Source organism: Siphateles boraxobius, unplaced genomic scaffold (genome assembly GCF_051911475.1).
Source record: "Siphateles boraxobius isolate OS27281-9 unplaced genomic scaffold, OSU_SipBor_1 77, whole genome shotgun sequence".
Taxonomy (NCBI): domain Eukaryota; kingdom Metazoa; phylum Chordata; class Actinopteri; order Cypriniformes; family Leuciscidae; genus Siphateles; species Siphateles boraxobius.
Genome location: NW_027509205.1, coordinates 22,081,590 through 22,104,686, shown reverse-complemented (window position 1 = coordinate 22,104,686; position 23,097 = coordinate 22,081,590). Strand labels below are relative to the sequence as shown.

Below are 23,097 nucleotides of genomic sequence, written 5' to 3'. Positions count from 1 at the left end.
ATTTATAAAGTCCGAATTGCGAGTTATAAAGTCCGAATTGCAATTTATAAAGTCCGAATTGCAATTTATAAAGTCAGAATTGCGAATTATAAAGTCCGAATTGCGAGTAATTAAGTCCGAATTGCAATTTATAAAGTCCGAATTGCGAGTTATAAAGTCCGAATTGCAATTTATAAAGTCCGAATTGCGAGTTATAAAGTCCGAATTGCAATTTATAAAGTCCGAATTGCGAGTTATAAAGTCCGAATTGCAATTTATAAAGTCAGAATTGCGAGTTATAAAGTCCGAATTGCAATTTATAAAGTCAGAATTGCGAGTTATAAAGTCCGAATTGCGAGTTATAAAATCCGAATTGCGATTTATAAAATCAGAATTGCGAGTTATAGAGTCAGAATTGTGAGTTATAGAGTCAGAATTGCGAGTTATAAAGTCTGAATTGCAATTTATAAAGTCAGAATTGCGAGTTATAAAGTCCGAATTGCAATTTATAAAATCCGAATTGCGATTTATAAAGTCAGAATTGCGAGTTATAGAGTCAGAATTGCGAGTTATAAAGTCCGAATTGCAATTTATAAAGTCAGAATTGCGAGTTATAAAATCCGAATTGCGATTTATAAAGTCCGAATTGCGAGTTATAAAGTCCGAATTGCGAGTTATAAAGTCCGAATTGCGAGTTATAAAGTCTGAATTGTGAGTTATAAAGTCCGAATTGCGAGTTATAAAATCAGAATTGCGAGTTACTAAGTCCGAATTGCGAGTTATAAAATCAGAATTGCGAGTTATAAAGTCCGAATTGCGAGTTATAAAGTCTGAATTGTGAGTTATAAAGTCCGAATTGCGAGTTATAAAATCAGAATTGCGAGTTACTAAGTCCGAATTGCAAGTTATAAAATCAGAATTGCGAGTTATAAAGTCCGAATTGCGAGTAATTAAGTCCGAATTGCGAGTTATAAAGTCCGAATTGCGAGTAATTAAGTCCGAATTGCGAGTTATAAAGTCCGAATTGCGAGTTATAAAGTCCGAATTGCGAGTTATAAAGTCTGAATTGTGAGTTATAAAGTCCGAATTGCGAGTTATAAAATCAGAATTGCGAGTTACTAAGTCCGAATTGCGAGTTATAAAATCAGAATTGCGAGTTATAAAGTCCGAATTGCGAGTAATTAAGTCCGAATTGCAATTTATAAAGTCACACACACACACAGGCACAGGCACCACACGTGTCGCCCGGCCCGCACGTCAACACTACTCCATCTAATCCATCCTACATGTTGGGATAAATAGCTGTATTCTGCACGTTTACGTCGTGTACGATAATGTTCTTCCAAATACGATCATTTTGAACTTCTGGTACGATAATTGGACATTTCCAATCTGGCAACACTGCTTGCCATACGCATGTGGTGCAGGCCGCAGCGCGCTCGTTTTTCCAGGCGCGCCTATATGCCGCGGCGAGATGAAAAACATCTCAACTTTTCAGAGAGTGCCGCAAGGTCATTTGACTAAAACCAACCGGTCAGCATCGGTCTTTCCGTATTAACAACTTCGAAAGCTCGGCCGAACAGCTGATCATAGCTGTACAGTGCGGTTTTTATTTCTCATCTCCATAAATATAGCCTACTGAACCCTAGATTCAGGCCCACCTCGACTTAATCCAGGCCCACCCATCTGTCACGTTCTGCATCCGCCACTGAATTACCTTTTTAATTTTTTTATTCTGTGGCGAAAACAAGCTTCCATAACTTTAATTCATTTTTTGAAAAAAAAAAATAACTTGCAAAAACTGTGAAAAAAAAATGTCTAAAGATTCTTAAATCAAGATGCATTTACTGCAGATACAAAATGACATGAATATGAAGTGTAAAAGATTCTTCACTGCTGAATTGAGCTTCACAATGGGTCGTGAGTTAAAACACCTCGAGAGAACATCTAAAGTTTTATTCAATGCCAGTCTGATGCTCCTGTGGAATGATTGATGTTCTGGTGAGAATAAACTTTAGATGTTTCCTCGAGGTGTTTTACTGGCGACCCATTGTGAAGCTCCTCTGAGAATCAACAGTAAAGAATCTTTTACATGATTGATTGTCCAGCCGAGAGTCGTAGTTTACATCATAAAGCTCAGACATCAGATGATGATTTGATCAGTCTGTATTTCAGCTGTAAAACCTCAGAAACAGTCTCTGAATATGACAGAGGTTTTTGTTTTTATAAGCTTAATACACTGAAGGAATAATGTCTGAAAACTGGACGCGAGTCTCTTCTCTCTGCCATCTCTGATGTTTCTCTGTTTCAGATTTAATGCATGAACACTTTCACTTACTGGATCCTTGGACTAAAAACTTTCATAGTTTAGCGGCTTTAAATGATCAGATTTCAAACAGATAGCCTACAATAAAACAATATTTCTTGTAAAAAAAAAACTGCTTCTTTCCATTTTTCAAACTATTATTTGCATTGCACTATAATGGATTGATTGAAAAACCGATTTCAGAGGTTGAATATCAAGTTCTTGCAAAGCATAAAACATTTAATGACATGACTTATGAATTTCAGACCTAATTTTCTTCCTTAATTCACACTTCCTAATTTGTGGGTGAATTAAGACTTTCTTAAGAAACCCTGAAAAAATATAAACCGTGTTTGGTGTGTAATTAAACTACTTAACTAATTTAATTACAGTAGTAATTTATTTTTATAAATTATTTTATATTTGTAATATATTTTATGGTTACTCTGATTTAATTGCATTATAGATTACAGAACAATTCTATGTAAAACTGGATTTAATGTCTAATGCAAAAATGTATGTTTTGATGTGACCTTCGTTTTATTCAGTTCAAGAATAATTCATGCAACTGTACATTGTTTATTTGATAGAATTAAAAGTAATATTTGCGGCCGTTCTTGTATTTTTCAATTGCTTGCGATTTAGAAAGTAAGTAGTAACCCGTTACTTTTTAGAGAGAGTGTTTACACGTTTCAGGATTTTACAACAAGTTATTAATTACTTTTTAGAGTAACTTACCCAACACTGAATATAAAGTGTTTACCAAATGTTTTAATCTGTAACAGGCCTTAAACGCCTTTGACATGTCAATCTGTGCATTTTCTGTTATTTATTTATAAATTAATTTGTCATTTGTATTTGTAGTGAAGAGATTATAGCAGTAAATCTTCTGTAATAAACCACTCGTATTGATTATGCTAAATCTAACTGTTGCCATCTTCTTCTAGATTTGCAGCCTGGTTTTATTAATCCGACTCAAGAAAACCCGGAAGACTGGGAGGACAAGCGACAGTCACACTGATGAACCGATGAGGAAGAGGAGAAGCGGGAGTCACACCGATCTGACAAAACTGACCGTAAGATTATTATTATTATATACCTCGTCAAGCCTTTTATCACAATTTCTGGGGGCATCCTAAAACACTTAAAGGGATAGTTCACCCAAAAATTAAAATTAGCCCATGATTTACTCACGCTCAAGCCATCCTAGGTGTATATGTCACTCTTTTTTCAGAAGAATACTATCAGAGTTATATAAAAATATGTCCTGACTCTTCCAAGCTTTATAATGGCAGTGAATGGCTGTTTCTGTTTTGAAATCCATAAAAGTAGATCTATCCATCATAAAAGTGCATCTGTCCATCATAAAAGTGCATCTCTCCATCATAAAAGTGCAATCTATCCATCATAAAAGTGCTCCACACTGCTCTGGGGGGTTAATGTCTTCTGAAGTGAAGCGATGCGTTGGTGTAAGAAAAATATCCATATTTATAACTTTATCATTAAAATAACTAGTTTCCGCAGACGGCCGTACACATCGATTTATGCCAAAAGAGTACAGGACCTGACACATAACTTAATGTTGACCGCGGTTGCCCGGCCCTGTGTGTTTGAACCGTGCATCAAGTTCAAGCATTACTCTTTTGGTGTAAATCGATGCCTACGGCCGTCTGCGGACACTAGTTGGTTTAGTCGATAATGTTATGATTACGGATATTTTTCTTACACCAGCGCATCGCTTATGTCATATACACCTAGGATGACTTGAGGGTGAGTAAATCATGGGCTAATTTTCATTTTTGGGTGAACTGTCCCTTTAACGTGAAAAACGCTTAATGTAGGCTAGTCATATTAAAGATCAAACTCTGTAAAGACTATCTACTACTATATAGCCTACAGAAAAGCAAGCAATGATTTTGACTTGTGAATTCACACATGGTTTGTCTTAAAGTATATTAAAAACACCACATAGACACATCATCAACATTAAAAGTTCTGCTACCGCTTCTTCACAGACCGGTGTGCTGAGAGTGTGTGTGAAGCATCATCTTCATCTGGGATCAGCGATGGAGTCGAGGAGTGTGTGAGAGACACAACAGCAGGAGAATCTCAGTCTGAGGATCACATGATCGATCAGGAATGGGAACGGCTTCGTGAAGTCATTAAAAAAGTGGACGCTGACAAAATATGTTCGCGTGTCCTTATGGCGATGTCTGAAGAAACACGAGTAATCTGGCATCAGTATTTGATGGAGATCAGGAAAATAAAAGGTATTCAGATGCACCAGTATAATGATGATGAGGAAGCTTTTTAGTCACCCTTTAAGCAGGAATATATTCAGTTTTCTTAATTTAATTAATGTTATTACTCCTTATAATTGCGTTATAGACTACTGCCTCTTCAAAACTAGTGGATTTAACGTCTAATGCTAAAATATATGTTTTAATGTGACCTTCCTCTTGGTCAGTTCAAGAATAATTTATGCAACTGTATATTGTTTATTTAATAGAATTAAAAGTAGAAATGCCGTAGTCCTTGTATTGTTGAATTTCTTAAGATTTCAAAAGTAATTAGTAAAGTGTTACTTTTTAGAGAGAGTATTTACACAGTTCAAGATGTATTAGTAACTATAGTAATGAATTACTTTTTGTAGAAACTTAAACAACACTGAATATAAAGTGTTTACCAAATGTTTTAATTTTTTAACAGCCTCAAGAAACGGTCGATGGATGGACCGGAACGACATAGACAGATTCTTTCAATTATGTAAGACCGTGTCTGCACATTTTCTGACATTTATATGCTTATATTTTGAATTATTAACTGAATATGTAATATTTTTCATTTGTAGTGAATGCGCCGTTGATTAATGCAGACAGAGACGATGGTAAATATGATCTTCTGTTATAGACACTATATTGCTAAATCTAAATGTTCCTAAATCTAAATATTGTCATCTTTTTCTAGCTTTGCAGCCAGCAGGAGAGAAAGCAGGAGAAGGAAAAGCAGGAGAAGGAAAAGAAGAAGAAGGAAAAGCAGAAGAAGGAAAAGCAGGAGAAGGAAAAGAAGAAGAAGGAAAAGCAGGAGAAGGAAAAGCAGGAGAAGGAAAAGAAGAAGAAGGAAAAGCAGAAGAAGGAAAAGCAGGAGAAGGAAAAGCAGGAGAAGGAAAAGCAGGAGAAGGAAAAGCAGGAAAAGGAACAGCAGGAGAAGGAAAAGCAGGAAAAGGAAAAGCAGGAGAAGGAAAAGCAGGAGAAGGAAAAGCAGGAGAAGAGAAAGTAGAAGAAGAAGAAAAAGAAAAAGCAGAAGAAGGAAAAGAATCTCAGTCTGAGGATCACAGGAACGAGCCACAGAAAGACTTTAAGAAAGAGTATTTTCGAGTGGTTCGAAGATTTCATGCTCAGGTTTGCGACGAGAGCCCTCTTGCGAAGCTTCGAGAAATAGATGTAATCATGTGTCAGATTGTGAAGGAGACCAGAGAAATTAAAAAAAGTCCAGATGCACTAGTAGGATGATAAAGGCACTTTTTTTATACACCATTTAAGAAGGAATATGCTTTGAAATAAGATAAGTGAAATCAAATATTCACAAATTTTAAGTTTGCGTACTGACCTGCACCCTGAAATAATTGTGATAAATACTTTACTGAGCTCAATGTTTCTGTGTGTATAACACAGTCTGATAACAGTCGCTCTGAATTGCTCTGAGATGTTCTGTTTAATCTAATGGCATTTTCTGTAAATCATTAATTCATGGTAAACGGACATCGTTGTGTAACAAACTGTTTTCCTGCTCTCGGAAAATGTAAGATTTTTTTTTAAAAATAAAAATTTGTGTGTGGTGTACATTGTTCTCCACTCCTGTATCTCCAAAGACCAACAAGTGCTAAAGGACAGTTTATGTTTATTTCGTTTTTTTCTTTTATTTATTCATGGATTTATTTAAATGAGAACATTATCATCTGAACTCGTCTGTAGTCGAAGAAACACATGATTATATGACATTAGAAGTAGGCCTACGGAAGCCCTGAAACGCAACTTAAAAATATATAGCATTTCGAGATTAAAGTTGAAATATTTCGACATTAAAGTCGAAATATTTAGAGCATAAAGTCGAAATATTTAGTGAAAAAGGTCGAAATATTTCGAGATTAAAGTCGAAACATTACGAGAAGTGTGTGTGTGTAAACAGTAGCTTTTTACTTTTATCTGGGCTTTGAACTGAAGGAAATTCTGCAGGTGCTTATCTAACAACATGCATTAGTCTACAATGGCGTTGCCTATACGAGCACACAGACTCCGCCGGAGTAGATATACACAATCTTGGTCCAAACTTTATGTGGCACATTGACTCGTCTGGAAGCCTACGTGTCTTCGTGCTCGTCTAGGCAACACCATTTGGGCCGAGAACGTTTATCATAAGCATTGTAAAGCATGTGTCTTAATAAATAGACCTTGGAATTTTTTTAAACGAGCCGTTTTGGCCTACAAAGTGACATCATAACTTCGGCACTCCTTATGTAGCCACGCCCCTTTTCAGCGCTGCGCTCGTTGTCTTTTGACTTCCGGTCTGTATTTTCACAGCGATTTTGCGTAGTTATGAATGGACGGCTCGTTTAAAAAAATTCCAAGGTCCATTCGTAAGACATATGCTTTACAATGCTTATGATAAACATTACAATGCTCATGATAACTTTCGTTAACTCTACAATAAGTAAATCAACTTCACAATCTAATTACTCCTGGACAGCGATGCCATAGAAATATACAGAGCGACCGCAAAAACGGAAGTTCAAAGCCAATATTCTAAAGATGGCGGCGCCCTCGTTTGTCTGGCGCATAAGGTCTAACTTATAGAAGAGACGGATGAATCAACAGTGATGGATCAGAGGATGCTGACTGATATTAGTCAGATTTATGATCAATATTCTCCATAACCTAATTCCCCACATCCCAGTAGAGCTACACGATTAATCGATCGCGATCTTGATTCAAACACTCACGGATCTTATTCCTCTGTGTATTAAACCTTTGATGAGTCCGATCACAGGAACATTCAGATGTGTGTTCTGATCCAGATAGAGCCGCTGTCGTGTGTTGACACATCAAATCGACGGAAAAACGGTATTTCACAAAAAATAAACCGCAACATTTAGAAGCGATAGCATAGCTCAATTCTGCAGTAACTACTGCTAACTGGGAGAATATATTATATTTTGACTGGAAGGAACCACGGACGATGGTTTACAATGGCGAGAAGCCTAAAGCAATAAAAAACAAGGACAAAAAAAATTCTGATTAAATGTTGAGTAATGTAGCGCTTAAAGTTTAAAAAAATTAATGACAAATGAAAAAACAATGCTCCAGATTGGCAGAAAAAAAAACGTGGTGCAGACACGAAATATACTTCCTATTGAAATGCATTAGATTGAAAGTCGTGCTGAGTGAACACGAATCAATAGATTACATTTCGTGACTTCACTAAATGACGCGAGACTTGGTTGCATGTAGGCTATTGATATGAAACAGCTTCACAAACAGTCTTTTCAACCACACAGTATCAATATTTACAATAAATCAAATTATCACAGAAATACTGGGATAACAGTTTATCAGATATGAACACTGATGTCAACAGTAGTGATCAATATAGAGTAAATCACCTTCGGAAAGTAAATAAAGATGATCAATTACATCGTTACACCAGTTGGTGGAGACAAGTGACTGTTAAAAATGTATTTGTCATTGAATCATTCATTCAAGAGATTCATTCAAAAACGCTGAATTATCCAGTAATGAAAGTCTTTACGAATGAGTCATTGAAATATTCACTCAAACCTTTTTAAAAAAAAAATCAATTCATTCAAATCAATTAAAACATTTTTAAATAGACTGCAGCAATTAACATTTAATCAGAACCTCTAGTAAATTACATGTTATTTTGTTTAGTTATGCTTTTCAAAATCTCCATTTGAAACAAAAAAATGGTGATTCTCAGTTTATCCAGAATCGTGCAGCTCTACATCCCAGCTAACAAATATATGTTCTAAGAATGTTTTGCTAGCATATCCATTAAGCTTTAAAAACATTATTTTAGAATGTTCTCTGAACGTTTAACTGTGAATGTTAAGGGAACATTCCATTTGATAACTCTACAAACATTATGGGAACATTTTAGAATGTTCAGAGAACATTCCAAAGTAACATTTAAAAAAAACATTAGATTAGAAAAAAAGATTCCATATATGCTGTATGAATAATGTTTGTTTGTTTTTTTGCCAATGTTTTGAGAACATTATTAAACACCATAATGTGCTGTTAATGTTACTGTAAGAACGCTTGTTCATAACTCTCCAGAACATTAGATAATAACTCTGAGAACATTCCCTGTTAGCTGGGCTATATCTGAAAACAAGATGAGATGCATATGGCTGATGCGTAATCATGTTTTCCAGGAAATCCAGGCGTTTGACATCTCATGTACTCGACTTATGTATGAATCATAAAAGCACATACACGCAAAAACACGCTGAGAGGGCAAAATACGCCTCCAGGTACCTTGATCTTTATTTAGAAGGATTATCTGGCGAATGTGAAATTACATATTGCATAAAATTAATGAATAATTATTATTATTATTATCATATCTCCTCCTCGTGAACACACACTGGCTCTATTTCCCTAAACAGAAACATTAAACGATCTAAAGAGCTTGGACATCTGATATCCAGATATTGCATGTAAAACTGTATTTGCAGTGTTCAGAGAACTCTATACCTGAGGGAATCAAAGACTGGTAGATTTAGTAAAAAGTAAACTTGCTTTAAAAATGAAAAGGCATCATATGCTTGGATTTGTTTTTTGCAGTGGATCTCAATGGCCAGCAGGAGGCGCCACACCATTTCCTATGATTTGGTCAGATTTTGTCGATGTTTTTGCTTCAATTATCATTTAAAAGGCTTCGTATATGATTTGTATAGACTAACAAAAGACCCACACCAAACCCAGACAGCGCACGTACGTTTTCATCCGGACAAGGACATTCACGATGAATTCATACATAAATGTGACGTTTAAAGCGACATACGTGCGCCATCTGGGAAGCAAACGCACACAAAATCACGCAAACATACGCATTCTTACCATTAATTACTGTTATTCTTAATATCTACTGATATTCACGCAATTGTAAACAGAAAATACTCAAAGACAAAGTCATAATATCTACTGTAGTCTTACTCTAGAGCTATAAAATGAATGTCAATACTGTCATCTCTACTTTTTAGCCAAATATAAGAGCTGTAATGCAGAATCAGATAATATATATATATACTACAACCAGAGTAGAAACTAAAGCCTGCACGTACAGTGCTATTCATATATATATATATATATATATATATATATATATATATATATATATATATATATATATATATATATATATATATTCCCATTTAAATAGAGCTATTAAATCTTCTTTACTGTAGTAATCCAATAACAAAAAGTACCGTAATTACATAAATAATACAAGAAGTGCTATCAAATATTAAAAACTAAAAAAAAGCCAACAAAAATAAAGATGGGGACATATAGGCCTACCCTTAAAGGGATAGTTCACCCAAACATGAAAATTAGCCCATGATTTACTCACCCTGAAGTCATCCTAGGTGTATATGACACTCTTCTTTCAGACGAATACAATCACAGTTATATTGGTTATGAAAATATGGATATATTTGTTACACGAACGCATCGCTTAGCTTCAGAAGGCTTTATAAACCCGCCAGAGCAGTGTGGAGCACTTTTATGATGGATAGATGCACTTTTATGATGGACAGATGCACTTTTATGATGGACAGATGCACTTTTATGATGGATAGATGCACTTTTATGATGGACAGATGCACTTTTATGATGGACAGATGCACTTTTATGATGGATAGATGCACTTTTATGATGGATAGATGCACTTTTATGATGGACAGATGCACTTTTATGATGGATAGATCATCATGGATAGATCTATCCATCATTTATGATGGATAGATGCACTTTTATGATGGACAGATGCACTTTTATGATGGATAGATGCACTTTTATGATGGATAGATGCACTTTTATGATGGATAGATGCACTTTTATGATGGATGGATGCACTTTTATGATGGACAGATGCACTTTTATGATGGACAGATGCACTTTTATGATGGATAGATGCACTTTTATGATGGATAGATGCACTTTTATGATGGATAGATGCACTTTTATGATGGATAGATGCACTTTTATGATGGACAGATGCACTTTTATGATGGATAGATGCACTTTTATGATGGATAGATGCACTTTTATGATGGATGGATGCACTTTTATGATGGACAGATGCACTTTTATGATGGATAGATGCACTTTTATGATGGATAGATGCACTTTTATGATGGATAGATGCACTTTTATGATGGATAGATGCACTTTTATGATGGACAGATGCACTTTTATGATGGATAGATCATCATGGATAGATCTATCCATCATTTATGATGGATAGATGCACTTTTATGATGGACAGATGCACTTTTATGATGGATAGATGCACTTTTATGATGGATAGATGCACTTTTATGATGGATAGATGCACTTTTATGATGGATGGATGCACTTTTATGATGGACAGATGCACTTTTATGATGGATAGATCATCATGGATAGATCTATCCATCATTTATGATGGATAGATGCACTTTTATGATGGACAGATGCACTTTTATGATGGATAGATGCACTTTTATGATGGATAGATGCACTTTTATGATGGATGGATGCACTTTTATGATGGACAGATGCACTTTTATGATGGATAGATGCACTTTTATGATGGACAGATGCACTTTTATGATGGATAGATGCACTTTTATGATGGACAGATGCACTTTTATGATGGATAGATGCACTTTTATGATGGAAAGATGCACTTTTATGATGGATAGATGTACTTTTATGATGGACAGATGCACTTTTATGATGGACAGATGCACTTTTATGATGGAAAGATGCACTTTTATGATGGAGAGATACACTTTTATGATGGATAGATGCACTTTTATGATGGACAGATGCACTGTTATGATGGACAGATGCACTTTTATGATGGAGAGATACACTTTTATGATGGATAGATGCACTTTTATGATGGATAGATGCACTTTTATGATGGATAGATGCACTTTTATGGACTTCAAAACAAAAGCACTGCCATAAATAAGCTTAGAGGGACATTTTTTAATATAACTCTGATAGTATTCGTCTGAAAGAAGAGTGTCATATGCCAAGGATGACTTGAGGGTGAGTAAATCATGGGCTAATTTTCATTTTTGGGTGAACTATCCGATTAATACATAAGAAGAAAAGGTCCATTAGGAGGCACCGTTCACAGCGCAGTCTCTTTAAGGTCATTCAGGTTTGGCAAACGCGAGCGAAAGTGTCGAGCGAAGCCCGGTTTGGAGGTGAGCTGCTCGGGATACGGGTTTCCCTCGGAACGGCCCAGAACGCTGGAGTGCCAGCCGGACTCCATGGGCCCCGGGGCCGACGCGTACGAGGCCTGTCGACTCTTGGCCTGCATGAAGCTCCCCGGTTTCGAGGAGGACTGAGGAGGAGGAGGGTAGTGGAGATCTGCTGAGGTCTGGTTGGAGGAGGAGGAGGAGGAGGTGAGATGAAGAAGCTTCCGCAACGACCTCAGAGGCTGAGACAAAACACACTTATTATTGATTACATGCATTTATTCATTTGTTTAAAATATATTTTATATGTCATTTATTTATATGTAATTTATACATTTAATCTGATACATATATTTATTAAGTAGGCCTACACATAATATGATGCATACTATCTGATTATACATGGTTACATAGCTCTTATATGTGGCTTTATATATAATTCATAAATTTTCCTATATTTATATAATTTACATAATTTATTTATATGTAATTTAATGCACTATTTATAAAAATCAAAAACTGAATGTTTTTAGATTTAATTTATTCATTTATAAAAAATTAAAAACAACGTTAACGTTTTATAATTTATATATAACTTATTTGTATGTGATTTAATGTACCTAATTTCAATTTTTTTTAAATAATAATTTAATGCACAATTTATAAAAATCAAAAACTTTGTTTTTATATAATTTGTTTTTTTATTTAATTTATTTCATAATCAAAAACTGAATCTTTTTATAATATACATATATTTTAAATTTTAATTATTTAATTTATATTTAATTTGATGCATATAATCTGATACATTTCTATTAATTACACATAATATGATACATATTATCTGATTCTGCATAGTTGTTCTTATATTTGGCTATATATATATATATATATAAAGAAATGATTTTCTTCATCTTCTGAGAATTTAACACCCGTAAATACACTATTATCTCAGACCATGCCTCTGTTCGTTCAAGATAGCTTGTGAAATGATATATTAAAGATGTCAACCAAACCTAAAGTGATGGGAAAAGATGAGATGCCAGGAAAGATTATAGGCTATAATAGTTTTTGCGTTTACTTGCATAACTTTTGCGTTGAAATAGGCTATATATATTTCCTCCCAGCTCTTTATTTCATTCTCAAAAGTTTCTCTGGGGAAATTTTTCGTAGAAATTTCATGACCGAATAAAACTTTTTCGGGCAATTCAAAAGTTTTGCAAGTGAACGCAGAATAGAGATATAACGTTCATTTGTTAGGATCATATAGAGCAACGCTACATATTTTGCCGTACAATGTAAACCTTTTTAGAACTTTCAGAGTCCTAGACACAAGCAGAAACCAGCCGAGTCCACTTTAGTCCTAGCCTGCCACTATTTCAACAGTAAAATCAGTTAACAGCCAAGGTAGCGTTAGCGTGCCTAGTGAGAGCTAATCACGTAGCTGCTAGCAGCTAACTAGAATAGCTAGTCGACAACAAAACTATGTCAATAGCTTAAATCAAGTAAAAAATGATTCAAGTGACATGGCCTCATCGTCTAGTTTGTCATACTGTGAGTGTGTTAATGACTGAATATGAGTGTGTAGATGTCTGAATAGTCCATATTTGGCCACTGCGTGGGGTCATTAATCCAGTTTTCCACCATTTTAAAGGGACACCTGTGTAACCCCGTATCCAGTATAGCTTCTTTAAATACCGCTCACGGTCCTCGGCCGGCAAAGAGAGTGTGTATGTTTGTGCCATTTTTGCTATCAAGACACTTTGCAGATCTAGAGCGAGTTCTGTTCTCAGAGGAATCCGTTTGTTTTCCCCCAAAAAGGGGCGTTACCCTTCGATGACGCAAAAGTAGCGTTGGTCTATATGTAATTTAATGCATTATTTTTTCAAATGAAAGACTGAACCTTTATATATACCTAATATATTTATATTTAATTTAATGCATAATTTATAAATATCAAAAAACTGAATGTCTTTTTATAATTTATATATAATTTGTCTAGATTTTATTTACTGCATAATATATAAAAATCTAAAAATTAATCTTGTTGTATAGTTTATAATTATTCCTACATTTATGTAATTTACCTACAATTTATGTATATGCAATTTAATGCAGTTTATAAAAATAAAAAACTTTGTTTTTATATAAAACTTGTAGTCCATTATAACATCTACAAACACAGCATTTATGCTTTCAATAAGGAACTAGGCAAAGTTAGACAGACTTTCTTCTCGAATATTATAAACGGCAACTTAAACAACACACACACTCTCAGACTCAAAACACTTCTGTTTAGCTGTGCATTTACTGAATGAGCACTGTGCCACTGTTCCTCCGACTGTTTGCACTGTATTCTATTTTTTGTTTTTAATTATTCTGATTTCTTTTGATTATTTCTGTGTTTTAACTTTTACTCTAAACTGTTTTAATTATTCTGATTTCTTTTGATTATTTTAATTTCTTCTATGTAAAGCACTTTGAATTACCATTGTGTATGAAATGTGCTACATTAATAAACTTGCCTTGCCTTGCCTATAAATGATATATAATTTGTTTAGATTTAATTTATTGAATAATTTATAAAAATCAAAAACTTAATCTTTTTTTTATAATTTACTTATATTTTGATTATATAATTTATATATAATTCATTTATATGTAATATAATGCATTGTTTATATATAATTTATTTAAACATGTATATAATTCAACTTATTTATATGTAATTGAATGCATAATTCATAAACTCACAAACTGAATCTTTTGATTATATAGGTTTTCCAGAACTAGCTGGTGAGAGTAATTTAACAATTCCAGGTGTTATTTCAAACATTAAATGTAATTTAATGTTGATCAAAATGAACTATAATAAATGTATACAACTAATAATTTAATGTTAAATTGCATCATTATGTGATGTAACTGTAATTTTTTTTTTTTATTGAAATAGACCATGCATTGTTTATAATGATGTTTATGGGTAATATTCTCAGAAAAAAACATTAATTAAAATTATGCATAATTGTATATATTCTGTAATAATAAAAAACCCTGTTTTTTACTTTCTATTCATCAAAGAATCCTGAAAACAAATGTTTCCACAAAAATATTTTCAACATTAATAATAATAATCAAATGATAAGTTTGTATCATATTTGTGATCGATCATGGCTGCAGTAATTCAAATTATGATCAAAATACAGGAGAATCTCACTAATATTAATCACTCACTATTGATATCCATGAATGTAAAGAGCTCATTGTTCCTGCATAAAATTGCTAAATTGTTTAAATCAATACATTTTTCGCTAACTGTGATTTGAAGTTCATTTCTGAAATGCACCTCTGATAACAACAGATCTCTCTAAATTGTAATGTGGACTCATGCATTTTCTCTAAAGCTGCTTTGAAATGATTGTGAAAAGCACAAATAAATGTGAATTGAATTGACTGTGAAGTGTGTGAGGTCTCCTGTACCTGAGAGTGTGTGTCAGGTGTTCTCTCTATAGGCCAGTCAGCGTCTCGCTCTCGCTCCTGATCCTGCTCTCTCTCTCTCTCCCGGCTGCGCTCCCGGTCCCGGCTGCGAGTGCGATGTCTGCTGCCCTGGTGTCCGTACGAGCGCGACGACTTCTGTATCAGCACCGGATCCGGGCCCTCGCTCGCCACCTGACCAATCACACGCGTTACAGAGCTGTCAATCATACACACATTTAAACATCACAACTAACAGCCAAAATAACAGAGAGTGGCAGCCCAGGAGAGAAGCATAATCTTTATTTCTAGCATGGGGGGATTTTACAAATATTCAGATTCTTCTTCTTAAAGGTGCAGTGTGTAGTTTAACGCATCTAGTGGTGAGGTTGTGAATTGCAACCAACAGAAGCTACGTGGCTGACAGGAAATGATGTCATCGTCTGAGACAGCAGAGAGAAGCCAGTTCAGCAATTAGCTTTCTTTACAGAGATCAATAAAAAAATTAGGTTTACTTAATTATTCAGTAAAACAATATGTTATTGCGAATTTTATTGTTACTTGTTCATCATTGTGTCCGTTTTTTATTCGCTGACTTTAGCTAGCTTCTTTGCGTGAAGAACAACATAGTGAAGAAGCGCGTTTGTCCGTTCAGGGCCACTGTAGAAACTAGGGCTGCACGATTTCGGGAAAATGTCATATTGCGATTATTGAGGTCAATATTGCGATTGCAATATAATAAACAAATGGTTTCATGAGTCAACTTGCTTGGTTCTCAAGGAAAACGCATACACAGACTAGTGATAATTCTGAAATGTGTATTTCTCAACTCAAACTAGCAGCAACAACTAAATGATTGATAATGCTTGTTTTCTCAGTTCCCTTTGTTCTTTGATTGGCTACTGTGTACTGTCTCTTTAAGAGCAGTGCACTGCCGCGTCTCGTGCTCGCCATGCCGCCAGAGTCAGAATCAGTGTACTCTATGAACCATGGCGTTAACTTGAACTGCATTTCTGTCAGTCTGTGACTAACGTTACAGCTCGTTAATAAACAACGTTTTTGATTGATCCATTATACAATCCGTCTTCATTTGGCAAGTGCACTTGCGCAAAAACATTTTTCATGTTCAACTTTTGTTTTTTTGTGTGTGGATGCTGCTGATAAAACAGCTTCGCCGAGACTACAAAGAGACATGCGTGTGTGTGTGTGTGTGTGTGTGTGTTTGTTTGTTTCTTTTGTAAAAGTTTCCTGGATATAACTTCCCTATTTAATGCACAATTTTCCTTACAAATTATATTATCAGCAGCATTACAATGTGAGTAAATGTAGCCGTGTAAAATGTAAGGGATGATGCCACCCTTCTAGAACAATGTGCATTTACGTTTAAATTCTAACATATTTAATAGCATGGAATTAAAGTGTGTAATTAGTGTTAGCTCACTATCTTAGCCTTTTTCAGTGCATTAGGTGAGGTAATCTGATAATATTAGTGATTCTCATTTATCAAAACACTAACATTGGTACCGTTTTGGAGAGAAATTGGGTATTTTTTAATCTCTCTATTTAATCCATCTCATGGTGTGTGATGCTGAACTATCATATGGGTTTCTAAAGGTTTTTGAATTCTTTGCACAGTTATGAATATTGAAATTTGATGTGCAACAATAGCATGCTCAGGCCCATTTTCTTTTCGCCTAATTTGAAATGCTTTTCCCCCCCAAATAATATGATTTAAATGGTGATGAGTGTACTGATTTGATGCATTTTAAAAAGATGGATGATATATATTCTTCAATCCTTCTGACAAAGAACAAAATATAATGTGAATTACAGTATGTGCAATTTTTTTAATTTATAAATTGTAGTGCACAGTGTTTATTATAAGGGGTAGAATCCGCAGCTCAGTACTCACTACTCATGAGTACTTTTAAATAAGCTACTTTTTTACTCTTACTCAAGTAGTTTTTTGGACAAGTACTTTTTACTCTACTCAACACTACATTTTTTGGAATGTAATGGTACTTTTACTTGAGTATGTTTTTTCAGTACTCTTTCCACCACTGCTAGCCAAATAATGACAAAAATAACAGATGCTGCGTTAATTGCGTTAATAGCCCTAATTTGTTTAGGCTATTTCATATAAAATCGCAGCATTACGCGTCATATAATCGCATAGGCCTGACATCGCGATTGAGATATGATTAATCGTGCAGCACTAATAGAAACATGTCGATGTACGGAGACTCGTGGTGTGTGTAGATAGAAACGGCTCACTCTAAGGTAATAAAAACATAACGGTTCATTATGTAAGGTCTTTACACACCACTCAAAACATAGTTATGTATATGATATTGCATTTCTGTTAACAGATCCTCCTAAATATTACACAATGCACCCTTAATATTACTTTTTATGATGATGATGATGATTATTATTATTATTATTATTATGAACCAGATTAGACACAGTAAAAACACTGATGGCGTTTCACACAACATTATCATATTCACCATCACCCGCTCCAAGAAATCTGATTCCTGATTCCAGATGAATCCGGATAAAATCATTCCACCACTTTATTCAAAATATTTTCAATTCAATTCAAGGTTATTTATCTCTTTTAACAGAACTTTTCAAAGCAGCTTTGCAGAAATTTACAGCTTTACATTTTTTATTATTGTATTCTTAATATCTAACCAAAAAGTCTTATTTCTATAATACAGATTTAACATGATTTTTTAAAATTAAAAGCAGCTTAAGCTAAAGTTAGTACACAAAAGGGCTTTTTACACTTGAACTAGGTCGTGCTAACCCTGCTTCTGTGTTAAACGGTCTTTTACCCGGGGTTAAAAGCGGTGCTAACCCTGCTTCTACATTACAAGTGTGAAACGGTCCTTTACCCAGGGTTAAAAGCGGTGCTAACCCTGCTTCTACATTACAAGTGTGAAACGGTCCTTTACCTGGGGTTAAAAGTGGTGCTAACCCTGCTTCTACATTACAAGTGTGAAACGGTCCTTTACCCGGGGTTAAAAGTGGTGCTAACCCTGCTTCTACATTACAAGTGTGAAACGGTCCTGTACCCGGGGTTAAAAGCGGTGCTAACCCTGCTTCTACATTACAAGTGTGAAACGGTCCTTTACCCGGGGTTAAAAGCGGTGCTAACCCTGCTTCTACATTACAAGTGTGAAACGGTCCTTTACCCGGGGTTAAAAGCGGTGCTAACCCTGCTTCTACATTACAAGTGTGAAACGGTCCTTTACCCGGGGTTAAACGGGTGCTAACCCTGCTTCTACATTACAAGTGTGAAACGGTCCTTTACCCGGGGTTAAAAGCGCTGCTAACCCTGCTTCTACATTACAAGTGTGAAACGGTCCTTTACCCGGGGTTAAAAGCGGTGCTAACCCTGCTTCTACATTACAAGTGTGAAACGGTCCTTTACCCAGCGTTAAAAGCGGTGCTAACCCTGCTTCTACATTACAAGTGTGAAACGGTCCTTTACCCGGGGTTAAAAGCGGTGCTAACCCTGCTTCTACATTACAAGTTTGAAACGGTCCTTTACCCGGGGTTAAAAGCGGTGCTAACCCTGCTTCTACATTACAAGTGTGAAACGGTCCTTTACCTGGGGTTAAAAGTGGTGCTAACCCTGCTTCTACATTACAAGTGTGAAACGGTCCTTTACCCGGGGTTAAAAGCGGTGCTAACCCTGCTTCTACATTGCAAGTGTGAAACTGTCTTTTACCCAGGGTTAAAAGCGGTGCTAACCCTGCTTCTACATTACAAGTGTGAAACTGTCCTTTACCCGGGGTTAAAAGCGGTGCTAACCCTGCTTCTACATTACAAGTGTGAAACGGTCCTTTACCCGGGGTTAAAAGCGGTGCTAACCCTGCTTCTACATTACAAGTGTGAAACAGTCCTTTACCCGGGGTTAAAAGCGGTGCTAACCCTGCTTCTACATTACAAGTTTGAAACGGTCCTTTACCCGGGGTTAAAAGCGGTGCTAACCTTGCTTCTACATTACAAGTGTGAAACGGTCCTTTACCCGGGGTTAAAAGTGGTGCTAACCCTGCTTCTACATTACAAGTTTGAAACGGTCCTTTACCCGGGGTTAAAAGCGGTGCTAACCTTGCTTCTACATTACAAGTGTGAAACGGTCCTTTACCCGGGGTTAAAAGTGGTGCTAACCCTGCTTCTACATTACAAGTGTGAAACGGTCCTTTACCCAGGGTTAAAAGCGGTGCTAACCCTGCTTCTACATTGCAAGTGTGAAACTGTCTTTTACCCAGGGTTAAAAGCGCTGCTAACCCTGCTTCTACATTACAAGTGTGAAACGGTCCTTTACCCGGGGTTAAAAGCGGTGCTAACCCTGCTTCTACTTTACAAGTGTGAAACTGTCTTTTACCCAGGGTTAAAAGCGGTGCTAACCCTGCTTTTCCATTACAAGTGTGAAACGGTCTTTTACCTGGGGTTAAAAGCGGTGCTAACCCTGCTTCTACATTGCAAGTGTGAAACGGTCCTTTACCCAGGGTTAAATGCGGTGCTAACCCTGCTTCTACATTACAAGTTTGAAACGGTCCTTTACCCGGGGTTAAATGCGGTGCTAACCCTGCTTCTACATTACAAGTTTGAAACGGTCCTTTACCCGGGGTTAAAAGCGGTGCTAACCCTGCTTCTACTTTACAAGTGTGAAACTGTCTTTTACCCAGGGTTAAAAGCGGTGCTAACCCTGCTTTTCCATTACAAGTGTGAAACGGTCTTTTACCTGGGGTTAAAAGCGGTGCTAACCCTGCTTCTACATTGCAAGTGTGAAACGGTCCTTTACCCAGGGTTAAATGCGGTGCTAACCCTGCTTCTACATTACAAGTTTGAAACGGTCCTTTACCCGGGGTTAAAAGCGGTGCTAACCCTGCTTCTACATTACAAGTGTGAAATGGTATTTTACTCGGGGTTAAAAGCGGTGCTAACCCTGCTTCTACATTACAAGTGTGAAACGGTCCTTTACCCGGGGTTAAAAGCGGTGCTAACCCTGCTTCTACATTGCAAGTGTGAAACGGTCCTTTACCCAGGGTTAAATGCGGTGCTAACCCTGCTTCTACATTACAAGTTTGAAACGGTCCTTTACCCGGGGTTAAAAGCGGTGCTAACCCTGCTTCTACATTACAAGTGTGAAATGGTATTTTACTCGGGGTTAAAAGCGGGTAAAGTGTAGTGTGAAAAGCCCTAAATACAACTTAAATATTACTTACACTTTACAATAAGTTGTTATGTTTTGAATTCCGGATATGAGAAATTGGGGAGATTTTTTTTTAAATATCATAAATGATGTCAAAAAAATCATAACATTTTTTAATTTCTTTGTTTTCTTCTGATTTTGGGGGGAACACGATTTCATCAGTTTCACCCTCATGTATTTTACTTCAGTCTGTTTCTGTGAAATTCTTTAACATGCAAATCACAGAATGCAAATATGAAGTCATGCGTCCATCATTTCTGGAGTCAGTCTCAGATGACTGATGACATTACAGATCTGACAACCAATGAGGAGACAAATACCCAGCCCACTTCAACATAACTGATTAGTGTTGTTAATTCATGCAGCGAGATTAGCGGTTTAGTTGGCGGCGTGTTAGAGGCGTATGTATGGAGACTGGTGTATACCATGGGTGTGGCCACTAGGGGACGCACTCTCTCAGAGGAGCTCCTCGTGAAGCTCCTCTGAGAGTGAAAAAGAGGAAAGAGGGCTTTTCTCATGACTGGAACTTGCTCTTCAATGTCTGTCTGCAATACAAGAGACAAAAAACTCACACTGAGACTCAATACTGGAGATCTGCCACCCGACTCCACTTTTCATGATGTCTTTGTATCTGATTACGGTTTACAATTAATTATTACAAATAAAATTAATAAATTGTTTTAACTTTAAAAGGGTTTATACCATGATGAATCCAATTAAATAGTGTTAGTTATTTTTTACTTTTATCGTTTTTATTTTTATATTTTCCATTTAAGTGAAATTTTTAGTCGTTTGTTATTTGTTTCTTTTTTTTAAAGTATTTCTATATGGTTTTTATTTATTTTATTTCTGTTTTAGTTTTAGTTATTTTAGTAATTCAAGTAAAAAATAGAAATGTTGCCTTGGCAACTAGCTGAAATAAAATAAGTATATTTTTAAAATTATGTTTCATTATATTTCAGTTAATGTTTATTTTATTGAAAGTAAAGACAATGTTTTTTAATGTTTTTTGTTAACAATAATAACCCACAAAATGTTAGATTTTAATTCTCTAGAAACAATTTAATATTGATTAGGGTTTATAATTAATCATAAAAATTATTTTAAAAATGTTGTTTTAAAAAATGACAAATACAATCTTTTTGACCATTCCTCACACAAAGATATTATATGACTTCAAAAGATTTGGAATAGAACTTTTATGCTGCTTTTTGGATATTTACAGATCTTGTCATAGAAAAGAGCAGCATGAATATTATAAATCTATGTTGTTTCTACAGAAAATAATAACAGCATGTGTGTTTTTAATGAAATAAGGGGAATAAATAAAAACAGAATTGATGAGCTGTCGGTTTAAAATGTAAAGAGTAGCGGTTGAGTCGGATGACAGACTCTCATTTACGGACCGGGTTAAGACTCTACTATTCACTCACACACATTCCCCTGTGATACATTAAACACACACACACGCGCACACACACGCACACACACACACACACATACACGCACACACTCACGGGTTGTGGCTTCTTCTTCTTCTTCTTCATGGATCTGAAGAAGCCTTGTTTCTCTTTCTCTTTGGTGGGTTCAGGAGGGCTCACGTCCAGCGTCTCAGACCCCGTCCTCATCAAACAACACACTTACAATGTCAACAAATCTGATGCGAACAGTCCGCTATTATATTATACTATTATTTCTATTCATATTTTGAATTAGCTTCAGTTTTATATTTTCAGTTTTTGTTTGAATTTCAGTTAAAGTGTTTGAAAGTTTTTTGTGTATCTGTCATTCTAATTAGTTTTTTTATTTGTTATATTATATATATCGTTTGAATTATTTTTTCAGTGTTAGTTTTAGTTTTTTTTTTTTAGTTATATTTTTTTATATTTAGTAATATAAAGTAAGTTGCTGCTGCAGTTCACTTAACGGCCACCGGTGTCGCTAATAACAAGAGTTTCTGAATTCTACATATAGCCTCTTTTTGTAGTTTAAACCGCTTTTTATACCTCTTTTATTAACTAAAAGAAAATTAGAAATGTTGCCTTGGCAATATTAATAAAATACACATTTAAAAAAATATGTATTTTATTTTATTTCAGTTAACGTTTTATTTCAAGTTACAAAAATGTTTTGAAATGGCTTTAGTTAATAGTAACCCTGCAAACTGCTCAACCTACAGATTTGAACTTAATAGAAACAATCAGTTTTTTATATAATCTGACTCACTTCCTGTTTGACTGCTCTAAGTACTCAAGAGTCATAAAAATGCCTTTACAGCATAATTTCTATAAAATTAAAACATCCCCCAAAATGTATTCCTTGATTTGATTATTCCAAGCACTGGAAACGTATTATATATTGTAATCACATAAAATGTTTTGATTTAGATAACATTTTGGAGGAGCCAAATAATAGTAGTATATATATTTTTGAAATGCAACATTTCTACAGAAGATGAGAAACAGAGAGTGTGAGTGCTTCCTCCTCACCAGGGGTCATAGGTCGGTTGGTGTATGTTGTGGCTGTTGTCTATCGCGACCCCTGAACTCTCGTGGAACGAGTTATCAGGTCTGGGTGACGGCACTGGTGAAAACACAAAAACATGAACATATA

At 35.4% G+C, this 23,097-nt stretch overlaps 1 protein-coding gene across 4 annotated transcripts in view; it reads right to left on the bottom strand.

Moving 5' to 3' along the window:
* Positions 1-7,874: 7,874 nt before the first annotated feature.
* Positions 7,875-23,097, bottom strand: part of LOC143725511 (cyclin-dependent kinase-like 5) — an 83,757-nt gene continuing 68,534 nt past the window's right edge. For 2 of the 4 annotated variants that reach the window (XM_077217970.1, XM_077217971.1), the window contains 5 exons: positions 22,974-23,067; positions 22,002-22,107; positions 20,910-21,029; positions 15,261-15,449; positions 11,130-12,022 (listed from right to left, as the gene is read on the bottom strand). In XM_077217970.1, coding sequence (XP_077074085.1) covers positions 11,711-12,022; positions 15,261-15,449; positions 20,910-21,029; positions 22,002-22,107; positions 22,974-23,067 — 821 coding nt within the window. In that variant the 3' untranslated portion in view covers positions 11,130-11,710. Of the gene's footprint in view, positions 10,085-11,129; positions 12,023-15,260; positions 15,450-20,909; positions 21,030-22,001; positions 22,108-22,973; positions 23,068-23,097 lie in introns of those variants that run through there. The other 2 variants (XR_013198239.1, XM_077217972.1) reach the window with 2 other exon arrangements.